We start from the raw sequence: 16,782 nt of genomic DNA on the forward strand, positions 1-16,782 counted from the left end.
AGCTTATTCACAGGCTCTAAAATCAGAAGCTGAGATGCTTAATCTGTTGATTTGTTCTAATGCCCAGAGGCTTCAAATGAGATTGGCTTCCATAGTTGCTATATTAGCTATAACTAGCTAATATGTAGTATGTAACTCAGACACACACTAAACAAAATCCTTCTTGCTCCTTTCCTAGGTAAATCATAAGGCAAAACCCATCTGAAGAAATATTCCTCCCCAAGTGCGGTACCTTGCACCTGCACCTGCATCCCCGCCCACTAACGAACGCCCTTATGTGCTGCGGACGAGCTTTAAGCCTAGCCGAGGCTCAGCGCCGCCGTGACAAGCTGCTCGGGGCCGGTTGTCGTAGCAGCGCACCCCCCACCCCCCCGCTCCTCCCCAGCCCGTCACCTGGGCACGGCTCCCGGGGCCGCCGCGGGGGGAAGGGCCGGGCGCAGGGCCGGGCGCGGAGAGGCCGCGGAGAGGCCGCCCAGAGGCCGCCCCGCCGCGGGGAGGAGCACCGCCCGCAACACTTAAGCGTCGAGGCCGGCGCTGCCCTGTAAGGTTGGTCATGGAGGTGGTGCGGGACTCCGTGGGTTCGCTGGCGCGGTGAGTGTGGGGATCGCCCCTATCACGCACATCCCCCCCTCCGGGCGGCCGCCTCCCCTACCTTCACCCCCAACCCCGCGCTGATCTCGGCGGCGGTTCGGAGGTCGGCGGTGGGTCCGGCTGCCGGGGGATGCTCGGGGAGAGCCGAGTCTGAGTAACTCAGTCGGCTCCGGCTCTAAAGGAGCAAAGGGCGCTTTCCAAGCACGGTGTGAGGGCTGGTCACAGCGGGTGTGTGCGTGATTAAATCTGAAAGTCGCTAGGTGGGAGAAGCAAGTAGACATGTTCTTGCAGCTTTTCAAGCCCTGCATGAAGCTCTTCTGAGGGAAGAACAAGTAGGGGCTTTGTAGTTTTAACTCCTTTCTGAGGTATAATGGCTGGGATGTGTTCACCTCTCAGCAGTAGAGAAGCAGCTGTCTTGTGTGCAAAGAGCTTGTGTGTCAGGTGTGCTAACCATCTCCATGAGGGTATAGTTCTGTATGCCTCTCAAAAATGCTTCTAGTTCTAGCTGTGGTTCTGATATCTCTACAGTTCCTGTTTCAGCAGGGAGACCAAGTCTGCAATCTGGTTGAACCCTAAGTCTCCTGACTAATTTCTGACACTTCTTGCTTTGCTGTTACTGCTCTTGTCATTTGCCTATGAACTCTAACCTAAAAATCAAATCATGCCATATTCTGAAGTCACTTGTGTTGTGCAACATTGATTTTTCTGAGTGAGACTGAAGACCATTGCACCACATTCTTAGACAAACATATGAGGCATATTGCAAACAAAGATAGGGTGAAATATGTGTACAGGGCTCAAGGCAGGCTTTTAATCCCCAGGTTCTCTTAAAAAAAAAAATCATTTTTTCTACCAGCCTTGATACTGTGCTGCATGCTTGGGGTAGTATCTGTGAGTCCTTCTCTAGCAGGATGTGGTTATACCAGGCAAACTGGACAAGATGCTAGAGTATGAAGGTATTTGCTCTTTCAATTATAAATACACTTCTGTATTTTCCACTGACATAGGACCCCTCTCCCCTTTAGGGAAGAGCTAGGACTTGATCCTTTTGACTTTAAAGAATAATAAAACAATAGTGGAGTTGTCTGTATCTAATGTGTCACTCAATTTCTTAGTAAAACTGATTGTACCTTAGTATGTTTCTTTCCTCTTCACTGCTTGTTTCCTGACTTATCTTGATCAGCTTTTAATAGGAAATTATTTTTGGTACCTTCAATCTAGCAGAGGAATTCCCTGCGTCAGGAATTGGTTTGTCTGGTTTCTGAGGTCAGCTGCAGCAAAAAGGGATCTTTCTAGGAGCCCTGAGCGTAGGCTGGCCTGTCTGAGTTGCTGGCCTTTGTGTGGGGAGGGAAACAAAGAAAACCCAAGCTTCCGGCAACAGGCCCAGAAATAGAAGGGTTACATACTCTGTTTATCTGGCTTTTTTTTTTTTAAATCATGCTGATTTCTTATTAACTGAAACCTCAGCCTGCACTGGAGCCCAGGCTCACTGCTTCATAAGCAGACTTAGTTTAAAGATGATATTGCTGGTTTTATTGAAATGTGGGTGAAATGGCATCAGTGTTAAATAACTCCCTGAGACTTGGACTCCTGTTAAGTGACTGGTGGAGCTAACGAAAGTTCTGGTTTCTTAATCTGTAGTTTTTGGGGGGGGGGTTTCCCCCCTTTGACTTTTTACATCTGATAGAACTAGGCAGTAGTGTGAGGTAATGGATCTTGAATCCTGAAGAAACTTCTGCTCAGAGCTGCAAACTGTTGCTTGTATGGCTGTGCTAATGCCTGAGGTGAACCCTGTTAGCTCAAGTCCTGCCCATGAGCTGTGCTGCTAATGTTCTTCCTTCTGTATCAGAATGTATGTTTTGGCTTTTTTCCTTATGCTTTGTCTTTTGTGAATAACAACTTGGCTTAAGTGATGGGAAAGAAAACCGTTCAACAGGTTTGGTATTTTCTGTCCTTGCAAAAAAAAAATCTAGGCAGTACTGTCATATATACCACTCAAGTAACTATTCTATGTGCTAGTTCTCAAATGTATGAGAGGGAACGGGAGTCATCAGCCCCAAGGCGGATGAGCAGGCTTCATTTCTGAGGAAAAGACTCGAATGACTCAGAGTGGGAACTGCCCATGGACCGGTGGGGTGATTAGGGGACTATTAACTTAATCAGTGATTAATACATATGCCCTGTCCTAGCACACTTCCCTTCTGTGGAGCTTCAGTGACTTTGTCAGTGCTACTCTGTCATCTTGCCCTCCTCCCTGGTCTTGACCCTGCTCCAGGAGGAAAGTGCTTATTAGCTCTTTAATTTGAAACAGTGCCTGTCTCCTGAAAACCATACTGACTGCTCATCCTAACCAGCTTTGTTACAGGAAGGAGAGAGACTTCCACCAGCTGTGTGTGTATATATGCAAATTGTTGAATGCCAGGGACCTACTGTTTAGACAACGCTACCAAGAAGATATTAGCTTGAGCTAGAATAAAACTGTTGAACATCCCTCTTTAAAAAAAATAAAAGCTCCAATAATGCTGAGAAGTTATAGAGGAAGGGAAACTTTGGTGCACAGAGGAAAGGTAATAGCCCAAAACCCTGTAGAAGAGCAGGGAATAAATTAATTGCTGAAACTCTATTTGGCCAGTCATAAAAACTATTTTCTGTACCTCTCAAAAATATGCTTAAAGACCAGGGAAGAGGTTTGGAAAAGATACTGTCCTTGGCCAATGTGGACTTGTACAAAAGGTGTGACTGAGACATTATTAGTTGAGTAACTTTATACCACTTCATCATTGTTCTAGGAATTCTTGTATTCATTCTCTGGCTGCAGAAAGAGACTGTTAGTTCACTCCCACTCTGTGAAAGTGTCTGAGAATAGATTTTCCTACATAAAGCTGACCTTTTACACCTATGTAGGAGAGCAAAATGGAGATGCATCCCTTTCCCACTCCTGTGCAATTCAGTATTAAGGAGCAAAAGGTATACAGGGGATAAAGTTCAGGAATGTGGGAGACAAAATATTGTCTCCCTTTACAAGACTTGCTAGAGATCAAGCCTTTTCAGGTGTCATGTGGGGGTGATTTTTGGCAAGCTGGCTATTGAATTAACCAATGTAATTTGGCAGCAAAAAGCTGTCACTAGATGTAGATGGGTGCAGGTCTGTACATTGGTGTGGGAATAGGCAGTTGCTGGTGTTATGCGTTCTGTTTGCCTAAGGGAACCTAAACAGTCACTATTAAAACATATGATTGCCTGGGAAAATTTAAAACCTCTTTCTAAAAGTGCTTGAATTCTTCCAGCCTCTCTGGCAGCCTGCTCTAACGCTCTGCACTTATATACTTTGATCTTAATTTCCATTTCATTTGACTTTTGATTATATTAGGGCACAAACAAGTCTTATTTTGTTGGGTTTTTTTCCAAACTAGATTAAGTTTTATAGGCTGTAGCTATTATTTACAAGATAATGCCGTGGCTGTTTGGAGGTCAAGCATAACTGTATCGGAAAGCTCCACTTGCGTTCTGATGCTGTGTGTTTTTGAATATGGATAATATATTCAGTCTTCTTACGGCAAACTCATATCTTAACACACAAAACTACTTTCAACTATTTCATTGTTTATCTTGCAGGTAAAGAGAATGATCTAAGTGGCTGAAGGCAGTAAGCGCTGCTGCCTTTCTAATTCAGTGTTAAAGCCTGTCAGCCTCGCTGTAATTGTGACCTTGATAGCAGCTGAGCTAGAGGTGGCCCACATCTGCTTGAAATGTTTTTAATTTTAGAAGTGTTTTCAAATGTCACTGGCAAGAGAAAGTTCAGAGACAACATGTCTGGAGGGCTATACAGTACTTAGTTTTGAAAGCAAGCTCCACAAGTCTAATATGACTTGTGAATTACTTGTATAATGTGCTTATGTCACTGAACTCAACGGTCCTCCTCCTTCTCCACAGTACTTGATGTGACTATTTTTATAACAACACTGAATTTTTATTTGTCTTAGATCTTTGGTATCCATGGGAGCATCTGTGGGAGCAGTAACAAAACAGACCCTGTTCCCTCCTCTCATGCCTGCAGGGCGACCTTTCCGTGTGTCGAATGCCTCCCGAAGCAGCCGGAAAGGAATTGTTGCAAGCAGCCTGCAAGAGCTCATCAGCAAGGTACAGCAAACATTCCCACTCTGCATGAAACTTATAGTGAAGTACGGTATCCCAGAAAGGCAACTCACATGCTCTTGTTCTTCTAAAAATCATTACTGGGGAAGTTCAGGAGAGTATGTCAGATAAGCAAGTCTTAATATGAAATGATAGGCCCTCTTTCAAATGCTAAAATCTACTGATTTTTTTTTTTACAGACTTTAGATGCCTTCCTTATATCTGCTGGAATAATTACTCTGGTTTTGGAGGAAGATGGCACGGTTGTGGACACAGAAGAGTTCTTCAGGTCCCTGGATGACAATACGCACTTCATGGTTCTAGAAAAAGGACAGAAATGGACACAAGTAAGTGTTGACGGCTTCTCTCTCACTTGAATAGAACTGGATGGAGGAACATCTGTGGCTGCTAAAATTTTTGGAAAAAGGGGAGAAGAGGAAGAAAACTTCCCCTAAAGGAGGCAAGCCTTCCTGTATGACAAATCATGTTTGATTTGGTTTTGTGTCCCTTGCTTGGACACAGAACTGTTGGCAAAGATCTGCCAAGAATTGAAACGAAATATTACAACTGCAAAGAATTATAGGGGAAATCCCCTGCTTTTGGAGAGCCTCAGCCATAAATTTGTTCTTGAGCCTTTTTGTAACATAAAGAAAATTAGGACTTTGACTGCATGAAGTTAAAATTACCATGTCTTTAAAGGTTAGCTTTTAGGAAAAAAATGCCCAAATTAAGCAAGGTAAAACAATTCTGCCTTGTCAATGCAGTAATGGCTTAGTGAAGGCCTGTGTTTAATCTTGCAGCTAAAAGTCATCAAAACCTAATGTTAGTCTACATGCTACAAGCTATTTTAAGAACTATTAAGATCAGCTAGCTTTAGTCTTCTAATTGTATCAACTCAGTGTCCAATTTGTGGTTTTGTGGGGGAATAGTCATCTGTATGTTAAGACAGAGTCAAACTCCTAACTGTCTTTCCACGATGGTTGTTGCTAGAAAGCTAGCATCACAATTTCCTCTACCAGGTGCAGAGCTAGCTGAGGAGCTGTAAGCTGGCCTAACATTTCTCTGTACACGGATGGCTCAATTGTGTGGCCCTGTTTTTCTCAAGTCTCCTGTTGCCATGTGGGCAGTTTGTATGTTTTCTTCCCCAAGATACCTCACTGGCTTATCAGCTTGCTGCATCTGGGCCTTGAGCCCCAAGAGTGGAGAAGAGTTTGCAGCCAGGGTATGACTTAGATGTTAGAAAGAAATTCTTTACTGTCAGAGTGGAGAGGCACTGGAACAGGTTGCCCAGAGAGGTTGTGGAGGCCCCATCCCTGGGAGTGTTTAAGACCAGGTTGGATGGGGCTTTGGGCAGTGTGGTCTAGTGGAGGGTGTTCCTGCCCATGGCAGGGGGCTTGGAACTAGATGATCTTTGAGGTGCCTTCCAACCCAAACCATTCCATGATTCTATGACTCTACCTTGCTCCTTTCCCCTCTGCCCCGTGTCCTGTCTGGCATGGCAGCAGAACAAGTTTGAATGCTGCCTGTCTTCAGGGTGTGCCGAATGACAGCAGGAGGACTGCCACAGCTTCACAAATCATCTGGAGTGTAGTGCAAGCTCTGCCATGCTTTATCCAAATATTCTGGGTGCTAACAGAGGAGGGAGCAGTAAAACAGGCATAAAATTGCTGGCTAATGATACTGCAGTGTCTAACTTGGTCTGACTTATCACGGCACTGTCTGAGTGCTGGGGTGACAAGTACAAAAAGGCCCAGTCTTACACAACTCTTGCTTCATTTAGCGTGCAAAAAACAGCTTGGCAGCTGCTACAGCATTAACCTTGAATGTGCTGAGCAGAGTATCCCGCGTATCCACTAGATGTCTCTGCAGATATGGGTATTCTTTGCCATTTTCTGTTTGTTCTCTTGAAGCAAGCAATCCTGAAAGCATTACTGTCAGCCCTGAAGCAGACAAGGGCTGCTTTTAATAAAGGAGGCTGGATTTAAGGTGGAAGATTACTTTCTATGCTCCTCCTCTGCTTTTTCTCTTAAAAACTCAGTATTAAATCCTAGGCCTAATCGGTAGTAGTTCCTTTCTCATGTTACTTTTTTAGTAGGAAGAAAGAGACCCCAGATTTGAAATGAGGACCTGTTATGAGCCAGGACTTGAAAATGAGGACGTGACTTTTCATAAATGTCATCTTTGCAATATCTCTATGGGTGCTCATCAGTATTATGTTCCTTCCTAAACAGAGGAACCTAATGTCATGCTGGTTATTTGGTGGCCTGTTTCAGTGGGGACTAACTGTGCTGCCTCAGCTAGCAGCTGGAACATCACCAGATAATTAAATGGCAGGAACACTGTCCAGTGGTATTACCTGCGGCTTCAGTATACTCTGAAGAAGCAGCTGTATTACAGAAAAGAAATATTCATGAGGTGCTTATGTCACTCTAGAACTTCTGTGTCTGTTTGGAATAGCTTCAGAAGCCTGGTCAAGACTTGAACAAAATTATGTAAGGTACAGCCTTGCTTTTCTCTGTGCTAATGCTTTTAATTCTAGTTTAGAATTGATCAAGAGCTAGCTCCAAGACTAGAATGAGCAAGCTGCTTCTAAAGAGCCACACTGTTAACAATTGTCTTGCTGTAGTTTCCTGGCTCATGGTACAAGCTGTCTCTCTCCCTCTTTTTTTAAATTAGACAAGAAATGGAATTGCCACTGTGAGACAAAAGAAGAAAATGGGAGTAGCTAACATCACGTTTGATCTGTACAAGCTGAACCCTAAGGATTTTATTGGCTGCTTAAACATCAAGGCGACCTTCTATGAGATCTACTCTGTCTCATATGACATCAAATGTATGGGAGCAAAAAGCGTATTGCGGTAAGTATGTTTCCACTGCTGATGAGGTGTATGCATTAATGTAAAATCTGTCTTTGCTTGTTGATTTGGTGAAGCAGGTGTGTTAGAATTAATAAAAATACTAAGTTTTATTACATACTGGCCAATACACTGACTCTTCCTTTGTAAGGTAGATCACTCATTTGTAAAAACTTACTATAGCTTTGTATGGTGGAATCTTAAATTTCACTGAAGGCAAAATCTTACTAACTCTTTCTTACTGAAAGGGTGTTGGTACAGTCTCTTTGTTTTCCTGAGAGAGAATTTCCACAGATTCCTTCTGACTTGTTTGAAGAATGCAGGAGGCTGAGGAAGAAGCATTGCACTTCTTGAAGGGGGGACTTCAAGGGGATGAAACAAGAGAGGAATTTGAGATCTAACAGCAGAGGTCTTTAAAGCTTGCTCAGACTTTGCAATACCTGGCTGCCAAATTCATGACCTGAGCTACATGGAGGCAAAGGAAAATGGAAGAGATATGAAACTCTCTCTGTCTTAATGTGAATTTGTCATCTGTAGTAAGACTCTGATGTCACTGTTTTTAAGCCAGCTGGTCTCTAAGCAAGCTAATGTCACCCAGCAAGGACCATTGTCTCCTGTGGGATCATTCTGTAGCAGTTGTGAGTTTGGTAGAGCTGGCTGTTGGGAAATGCTGCCTTATGCAGGGCCAAATTAATACCTGTCCTGTCCACTGCTTTCAACAGAGTGTTGAAAGTCAGTGCCTTGTCAAAACCAGCTGTGTCCTGCCCTGGTTGAAAAAAAAAACCATCTGAGTCCAGACTCCTTCACAGAAGTGCCGTACTTTGACAGCAGTTTAAGCTGCAGCCCTGAATTTCTTTACTTGACTTCTCAAATTCTGGTTCAGACACAACAGTGCAGTGTTGCTGCCTTTTATTACTCGAGTACGAGATCTGCTCTGTACAGAACAGACAGATGTATGTGCCTGTAAGTGAGGTTTTCACTTTCCCTGAGCAACATGTAGTTTGAAGCCTTCAAAACAGCCCCTTCTCTCATGATGCAGGTATTAAGTATTGTAATGCTAATCTTGTTCCCTGTCTTTCTGTCTGACCTCTCCCAGTCTACTTCGGTGGTCCCTTGCTTAATCTTTCAGGTTACAGCTGGTATGACTGTAGATGAGACTCATCTCTTTGGTCATGCTACAGTGATTATCCAGCTATATGCTACACCCACCTGTAGCACTGGCTTCATTAGGGTTTCCTCAAAGCAAAGGGTAAACAGCTGTGCTCCTCTAGTTCCTATGTTTGTCAAGTCTCTTGAGCCAGAACAAGCTCTGACTTCTGCCTATCTGCTGTGGAGATGAGTATCAGCACTGGAACTTGCACTGCTAAGGAGAGTTTGAAGTGACAGTTCTGCATCCCTGCCAACACAGGGCAGCTGGTGAGAAAGAAATGGTACTGGCAAACAGCTGAAGTAGCTGTGGAGTTCTTCTGGAAACACTGTTATGTTACAGAGTTGAGCTGTAAGGGAAGTGTCAGGGTGGGAAAATAGTCTGCTAGCAAAGAATGAGTGTGACAGAAGAAATAACCTTGGGTAGTCTTGAACAGGTGAGATGGCCTGTCTCAACTTGCTATCAAAACTGGGGACAGACAATATTAGGTTTTTGGTGTAGTCCCTCTGCTAATGACTTGCAAATTGCTAACTGTGATGCCTTTTACCCAAGCCCACCTGTGGAGTGTGAAGGGAAAGGACTTTAAAATGCTGCAGTTGTTCATCAGTGGGAGGGATTCAAAGCCTGCCAAATCTGATCAGTACACTTCCCCTAATGGTTTCTCCCTGTAGTGTCCAACTGAAGGATCAAATGTCCAGTTCAACAAATAACTTCCTCCATGGCTTAAGTGGCAACTGCTCCTGTGTGCAAGTGACACACTGCAGCTGCTCAAAAGCTTGGTACCAGGTGCAGCTTGCTTTACAACTGTAAAGCTCCTTGGCCTGTACTCACTGTGGAGGGAAGGACATACTCAAATGGCATATGTGCGGGAAGCATGAATAAGGGTACAGTGTTTGGGGTTTTTTTTTAAAGGCTTCCCAGGCTCTAAGTACAGGGTATTCTACTCTTTTGAAGCATTGGATTTTGACTGCAAACCTTTTTTCATCACAGTGGAAAGATCTGAATTTGTAGGAAGACAACTTTGCCCTCTCTGCTAGAGTACAAAGGAGAAGTGAATAGCAGCAGAGGGGTCAGTTGCATGTTTTCTCAGACAGGAGTTCAGAAAATCTTCCCCCTCTTTTTGCAGAAGAGGAAGGCTGGTCTGGTTTCTGCATCTTCAGAAACTGATCCCTTTCCAGTTTTGGAATGGCTCCAGTTCTTGTGTACCGCTTCCCCAAATCCTCAGCTTCATACTTGTGAAGGCCTACTTAACTTTCAGGGGATGAGGCTTGAACATAGCTCTCAGCACTGATGTCCCCGTTGTTTCTTGGAGAATGGAAGGAAGACACGGGTATAACTAAGTTGAATAAATGGCCACTCAGACATGATCTCTATTCCTCTGTGATCCTGTGGTGATCCAGTCTATCCTGTAGACCTTAGTTTATGGATCTGTACTGATTCTCAAACAGTATTACGTATTTGAATGCTGATACTTATTAAAAACTTAAAGAATAGTTATGAACTGAGAATTCTTAAAGCTTGCAGCTTGGACAGTATTAATTTGCCTGGCTTCACTTGTTTTGCTGTTGGGCATCCACTGTAACATGATTGCCCGGTTTCGGATCTAATCAAGTTTGATCTGTAGCTTGCAGATACATGCAGTGTTGTATTAGTGAATGGCCTAAAGGTGAGACACGAGGTGGATTCATGCTGCAGGAATGCTGCTGGGCTCCCAGGCAAAGTTAAATCTTCAGTGGTGCTCTAGTAGTTTCAGTAATGGCTTTGCAGAAGGAGTGTAAATGTCTAACAGGATGACAGCTTGCTTTGTTAAATGTGTTTTCTGGTTCTGCCAACATGCCAATAGTTCTCTGTCAATCAATGGCCACAGAAGTATTTGTTCTAAAAAAGGTACAAAAATGGCCAGCTCCTCAGAAGTGAGGAGGAATGAGAGTGCTCTTAAATATAGCTACCTAACTCATCCTAAAGGTGTTGGGTGGGGGGATGGGGCAATGTCACCCTGTTGGTGAAATTATTTTTTTTAACAAATGGCTTTTCTTCTAGGAAGGTGCTTCAGCTAATGTCCCATGCAGCACAAATAACTGGACAGTTTCTTCTCTATACTGGAACATACATGTTGCAGTTGATGGGTGAATATGACGAAGATGGCACGTGTACAAGATCAAGGCGCGAGTAGTGAACACAGCTGCACTTCTGATATCGGATCCTTTTGCTTAAAGACATTGTCTTGCCCAACTTTGATTGTAATGATGTTATAGTAGGGGGATGTCCACTGATGTGAACTAACATTTTTCCCATTTGGGAATGCTTGTAGGCCTCAGTCATAAAATGTTTGGTGTTCACATGCTCTTAACACAGCAAAATGATGGGTGCCTAATGTCTGAGAATTTGGGAAAAGGAGAGAAGGCAGGTTTTTGCACCAGCAGCTCAAAATGGAGCATAAGTATACTTGAAACTTGCATGCTTTGTAACCAGTGGAATATTTCTTGCACTGATCAAAACATAGTTTGGTTGGATTTTTCATGGCTGTCTACTTGCCTTCTGAACAGACTGGGCTGTAAGGGTGGGATGGAGGAGGCTGTGGTTTTCTGGTTTTAATTCTTAACAGTGCTGGTATTAGTGTCCAACTGGCACTGAGGTACAAAAGGGTTAAGTGTACTTACTTACTCCTGCTAACAATGGAACTACACAATACAACTGAATCCTGGTTCAGTGACTGACTGCTCTCATGAAGTCTAATTGAAGAAAGTGCAACTACTAAGCAGAAGCTTAAAATTTAGCCTTACTTCCATTAAAACAAGTGAAAACATGTAATTTTCACTCTTTACACTTTTCTTCAAATCTAGAGAAAGTACAGGATAGTGTAGCTCATACCAGTTGAAGAACCTGATGTATTTCTTTAATGGGTCTGATGTCCAGTTCTGCCTGAGGTATTGAATAATTTGGCCGTTTCATGAATACGGCTTATAAGCAACCTGCTGAACCTTCCTTCAGGGGTTAAACCATCACTTCCGTAGTTCTTGCTGTTCAGTTACAAGATGACACTACATCCCAAATTGTACTTCAGGTACATCTAAGAGATGCTGGATTTTGATGCCCCTGTATTTAGGGGGGAGCAAGCAGGACACTACCTAGTCTTTTGTAACATATGCTCTAGACTGGACATTTGTGGTTTTTTAGACTCCCAAGATGAGCTGTATTAAAGGGCAAAGTTTTTAATTCTTAGATAGAATTGTTCAGAATGTTTTCTATAGTTCAGTGAACTGCTAGTATGACCAGCTTCCAGCAAGCTTTTCCTCAGCAGTGTAGAAAACTGGAAAATGAGCAGTGTCAGGCATCTTGTGTCAAAATACAAACTCCCATTGCTGAAGGGAAAAAGACCAACTTTGTAGGTGTGGCTTTTGATGTTTTCGTTTGCTTGCTCATGAAGAATTTTAGTAAGTTGTTATAGTTTTGCTTAAGACTGAAAGATGTTAAGGTGGCAGCAGATACAGGTAAATGTGTCTGACCTGATGGCAGGTGCCACCTAGGAAGAGAAGGTCTGATGACAGAATGAACAATTGGGCCAGGGGAAGAAAGCAGTGGGAATGGAAGGGAAAAGGACCAATATGGACCCCACAGTGCTTGCCATGCCTCTGCTGAGACAGGAATGCACTATGTGCATCAACTGCACTGATTAGTTGGAGGAAAACCTAATCTGCTAAAAGAGGAGCAGGTGGACTGTAAAGACCAAGCATCATGGTTGGTGGGATCTAGTCTGACCTGTCAGCTGGGTCTGTTCACTTCAGATGGCACTATATGTGGGAATATCACTCTTGCTTATATCTGTAAATTTCACCATCATATGCTTATTTTTGCCTTCCCTTTATGGCTGTGACTTAGCCAGCTGGAGCTGCATCATTCAAATCACTGTTGTGATGATAAGCAGCCTAAATCCAAGTGTTAAAGGATCTGATGGACTCAAGTTCACTAGGTCTCTGCCTGTCTCTTCAGTAATGGTATTCAAATAAGTAGACAGCTAAGAAAAACCTTGTGGTTTTTTCTGTTTTCTGTCATTTCCCAACTACTTCTGCATGTTTGCTGGGGGAGGGCACACAACTGGGTGAGGGGAAAACTGGTTCTTTCCTAATTTCTCCCAGGGAAGAATGCCTGTAATTTGCAGCACTGTCAGGTTTCCTTCAGAAGAAAACAATAAACTATTCTGTGAGTAATGAAAGGGAGCTTATGTTAAAATGGAAGCTTTATACTTCATCTGTATTGTTTTCACCCCTTGCCCCAAGTGATTTTTGCCATAACTGTTGGCCAAAGTCTTTCTACCCCTATCAATGAATTGCATTTAACTGGTGCAGTGCAAAAACTTTATCATTAAATCTTTCAGCTTTTAAAGGCAACTTATTCTATTAAAACAAGTGCATCTCCAGAAAGCAAATTCTATGTAATGCTCCTAAGGATACTTCTGTTCCTAATGGTAGGAGCACCAATATTAAAAAAACAACAAACTCCACAGAAAAATCCCCACAAAACCCCTAATTTGCAGAGTTCAATATTGCATTAATTTGTATGAAATGCATCTTCAACATCTGTAATAAATACAGAAGCTTTTGCAAGTCTGAACTGTGCAGATCTCAAATTCCAGCCTTCTATAGCCAGAGGCAATTGTTACATTCCATAGTTTCCAATGGCACTCTTAGAACCTAACCTTATCTAAAATGCTAACTCAGAGTGAATTTGCAATGTTTTTAAGCAGCTGCTTCTTTGGCAGCTTAACACTTAAAACTTGAGCTGCTGAAGGTCATGTGAGCTGCAAAGTCTCCATCTCAGAGCATCTCCCTCCTCTAATTCAAAATGCAAACAGCTGAACAAAGTAACTCAGCTTTGATATTTTCTCAAAATGGGAGAAGTGTCTGAAATCGCTTCATTGCTTCTGAATCTGGGTTTTGCCACAGGCTTAGTATTTGGGGGGGATGATATTTGCTACTGTACCAACTTCTTTCCAGAGATAAAGTTTTGGCTTTGGGCCAAACTGGAGAAGTCATTCTCTGAGTTGGAACAGGTTTGATATTTTTTTTTTTTATACAGACTGCTAAGGAGGCATAGCTTTTACTTCAGCTGTACGTGGTACACAGCAAAGTACAACTTCAGTATTATCTAGCTTTCAGAAAATTATACACAAGTGGAGTATAATATCTAGCAAGACACAGAACTAAAGCACAGGCTCTTTAACTGGAACTATGTGGAAAAGAAGCTAGCTTTTCTACTTGACACTTTTAGCTTTAATTTTTCTTTCCAGAAGCTCAGTTAATCAGTACTTGTTACTGTTGCAGTCAAGGCTGGTAGCACTGATGTGTTGAATGTGTAAAACGTGTTTACTGCCTCCTTGCCTGCACCAGCCCTTTTTGCCTCTTGCTTTGCATCACTTAGTAACAGTGCACTAAGTCATACTGTAGTTACCAAAAAAGGAATTTTCACTGAAGTACTCAATCTTGTTGACTCAGGCACTGTTCATGTTCTGCAGGCAAAGCAAAGTTGCTCTCTTAGTGACTAGAATGAAGAATTTGGTAGCTTGTGTGTGTGTGTAACTTATCATTACTTCATTTCCTTCCTTTCATAAACCCATGAAGTTATTGCTTTCTTGCACCTTCCTATTCTTTCAGAAGAAATAGGATTACATGCTCTTTTGTCCAGGGGAGAGGAAAAGGCAGGATCTAAATTCTTAAGACCATTTGGAATATACTCTAGGAGACATCCTGAATCCCTTCCCTACAGAAGGGAAGGGTAAAGAAAGGAAAATAGGACTTGGGGCTGGAAGTTTTCTCAGTACAGTGAGTAGAGAGGTAGGTAGGTGTTAACAGTTTAGGAAATGTTGGTAATTCTGAATATTAACTGTGAAAGATAACTACATATCATCATTTGTAACTGACTGGAATTATAACTCTAAATCATTTCAGCATGCTTCTTCCTGAGATAGCACTTGAACTAAAGGCACAAGCTTCTTTAAAAACAAAAGAAAGTTTAAAATCATGGTACTTTTTTTTTTTTTTTTACTTGATGCCTCAAGTTTTACTGGAGGTATTAATGTGATTAACATACCACTTCAGTTATGTATAAGTACCCTTGTGAAGTTTAGCATTTATCACTGCTTTCTTTACCTTACCTTGTCATATATGCAGTTAAGATATTTATAAACATGAGCATTGCTGTTTTGCTAAAGGAAAAGATAGTGTTTCACCGCTTCACAACTTTCAAGCTCAGTATGTTTAACTTGCTATTAAAATCGAGATGGTTGAGAATTATGTGTCAGTGATGGCAATATTTTCTGATGTGTGGTGCCAATTTTAAGAAATATTGTCCACGAATAAATAAATTCAGGTGGTGGCTTTGGATGTCATTTATTAATTTCCAGAATACCTCATTCCTGAAATAATCATGAATGTTAATGGATCTATGGTCTGCCACAGACCATTTCCGAATGCTGGACTGCGGCAGTGAAGTAACTGGATACTACTACATGGCTGTGAACTCTTAACTCTTTACTGCTGACTCACTTTCTGGCCTCAGAGAAACCGTGCAAACTGTTTCCCTTCATACGAAAGGAATGCCTTCCCCCACCTTTTCCCAAAGCTGCAAAAGACTAGAAACCGCTGAGTGCCGGGGATAGAAGGCTTTGGCAATGTCTGGCTTTCACTAAATACTGTAAGGATCAAGGGTCTTATAATTCCTCATGGAAAACTCCCTGCAGTTGTTTACCTACAGATACAATAGTATGTATCTTGATTGCAGGGAAATATGAATGTAGTTTAGTGAAATGTTAGATTTCTCTAGTTCAGGGTTAACTTAGTCTTCAGGAGGAATAGCATGCAAGTGTGATATCAGTCTAGTGCACTTCTGTCTAATAAGTATATCCTGCACTCAGCTTACGTGATACTTTTACAGAGCTTGACTATCGAGCAGTTCCCTCTCTTGTGGAAGAACCAAGGTCTGATTTCTTGCTGTGGAAAAGCACAAAATAGCACTGTATTGGGTTTAGTGGCAAGGTGTTGGTAGTGAGGGATGAAGAGGTGCTATGGGGGTGGCTTCTGTGAGCAGAGACCACAGGGGCTGTCTCTGCATTGTACAGAGCTGCTGCTAGCTGGCTCTGAAGCGAACCCACCATCACCCAAAGATGAGCCCTTCAGCTGAGATGGTGGTGCCTCTGTGGAAACATATTTAAGAAAGGGTAGAAAATGCTGTGCAGCAGCTGTGAGAGAGGATGGAGAAAAAAGGTGAGAGAGAAACAGCCCTGCAGACACCAAGGTCAGAAAAGAAGGAGGGGGAGGAGGTGCTCCAGGTGCTGGACCAGAGATTCCCCTGCAGCCCATGGAGAAGACCATGGTGAAGAAACCTGTCCCACTGCAGCCCATGGAGGATGCCACGTGACAGCAGGTGAACATGCCTTAAGGAAGCTGCAGCCCGTGGAGAGCCCATGGAGGAGCAGGCTCCTGGCAAGAGCAGTGGCCCATGGAGGAGAGCCCAAGCTGGTTTTCTGGCAGGACCTGTGGCCTGTGGGGGACCAACACTGGAGCAGTCTTCCTGAAAGACTGCGCCCCGTGGGAGAGGATCCACACTGGAGCAGTTCCTCAAGGACTGTATCCTATGGAAAGGGCCCATGCTGGAGCAGAGGAAAAGTGTGAGAAGGAAGGAGCAGCAGAAAGGAACTGTTGTGGAGTGACCATGACCCCCGTCTCTCTGTGCTGTTTGGGACCAGGGAGAGGAGGTAGAAGAGTTGGGAATGAAGGAGTGAAGTTGAGCTTAGGAAGAAGCAGGGGAGGGGGAATGGTGGTTTTAGTTTTGTCTGTTTCTCACCATCCTACTCTTTTTTTTTTAACTGACAATAAATTAATCTTCCCTGAGTGAAGTCTGTTTTGCCTGTGACAGTAGTTGGTGAGTGATGTCTCTGTCTTTATCTCAACCCACAAGTTTTTTTCATCTTATTTTCTCCCTATGTCCTGTGGAGGAGATGGAGTGAGAAAGCTGCTCTGTGGGCACCTGGCAGCCAGCCAAGGCTAATGCACCACAAGC

At 43.1% G+C, this 16,782-nt stretch overlaps 1 protein-coding gene across 2 annotated transcripts; it reads left to right on the top strand.

Annotated features, from left to right (window-relative positions):
• The first annotated feature begins 401 nt into the window (after positions 1–401).
• CIDEA (cell death inducing DFFA like effector a) lies at positions 402–15,105 on the top strand. Of its 2 annotated transcripts, none has more exons than XM_054817325.1 (5): positions 402–546; positions 4,575–4,731; positions 4,926–5,072; positions 7,402–7,583; positions 10,768–15,105. In XM_054817325.1, exons 2-5 carry the CDS (start codon positions 4,588–4,590, stop codon positions 10,898–10,900), a joined length of 606 nt encoding a protein of 201 aa, XP_054673300.1. In that variant the 5' UTR covers positions 402–546; positions 4,575–4,587; the 3' UTR covers positions 10,901–15,105. The 2 variants fall into 2 exon arrangements, with proteins under 2 accessions (XP_054673300.1, XP_054673301.1); XM_054817326.1 differs by having other exon boundaries at positions 486–591.
• Positions 15,106–16,782: the final 1,677 nt, after the last annotated feature.

This window comes from Grus americana, chromosome 2 (assembly GCF_028858705.1).
Source record: "Grus americana isolate bGruAme1 chromosome 2, bGruAme1.mat, whole genome shotgun sequence".
In the NCBI taxonomy this organism is placed as follows: domain Eukaryota; kingdom Metazoa; phylum Chordata; class Aves; order Gruiformes; family Gruidae; genus Grus; species Grus americana.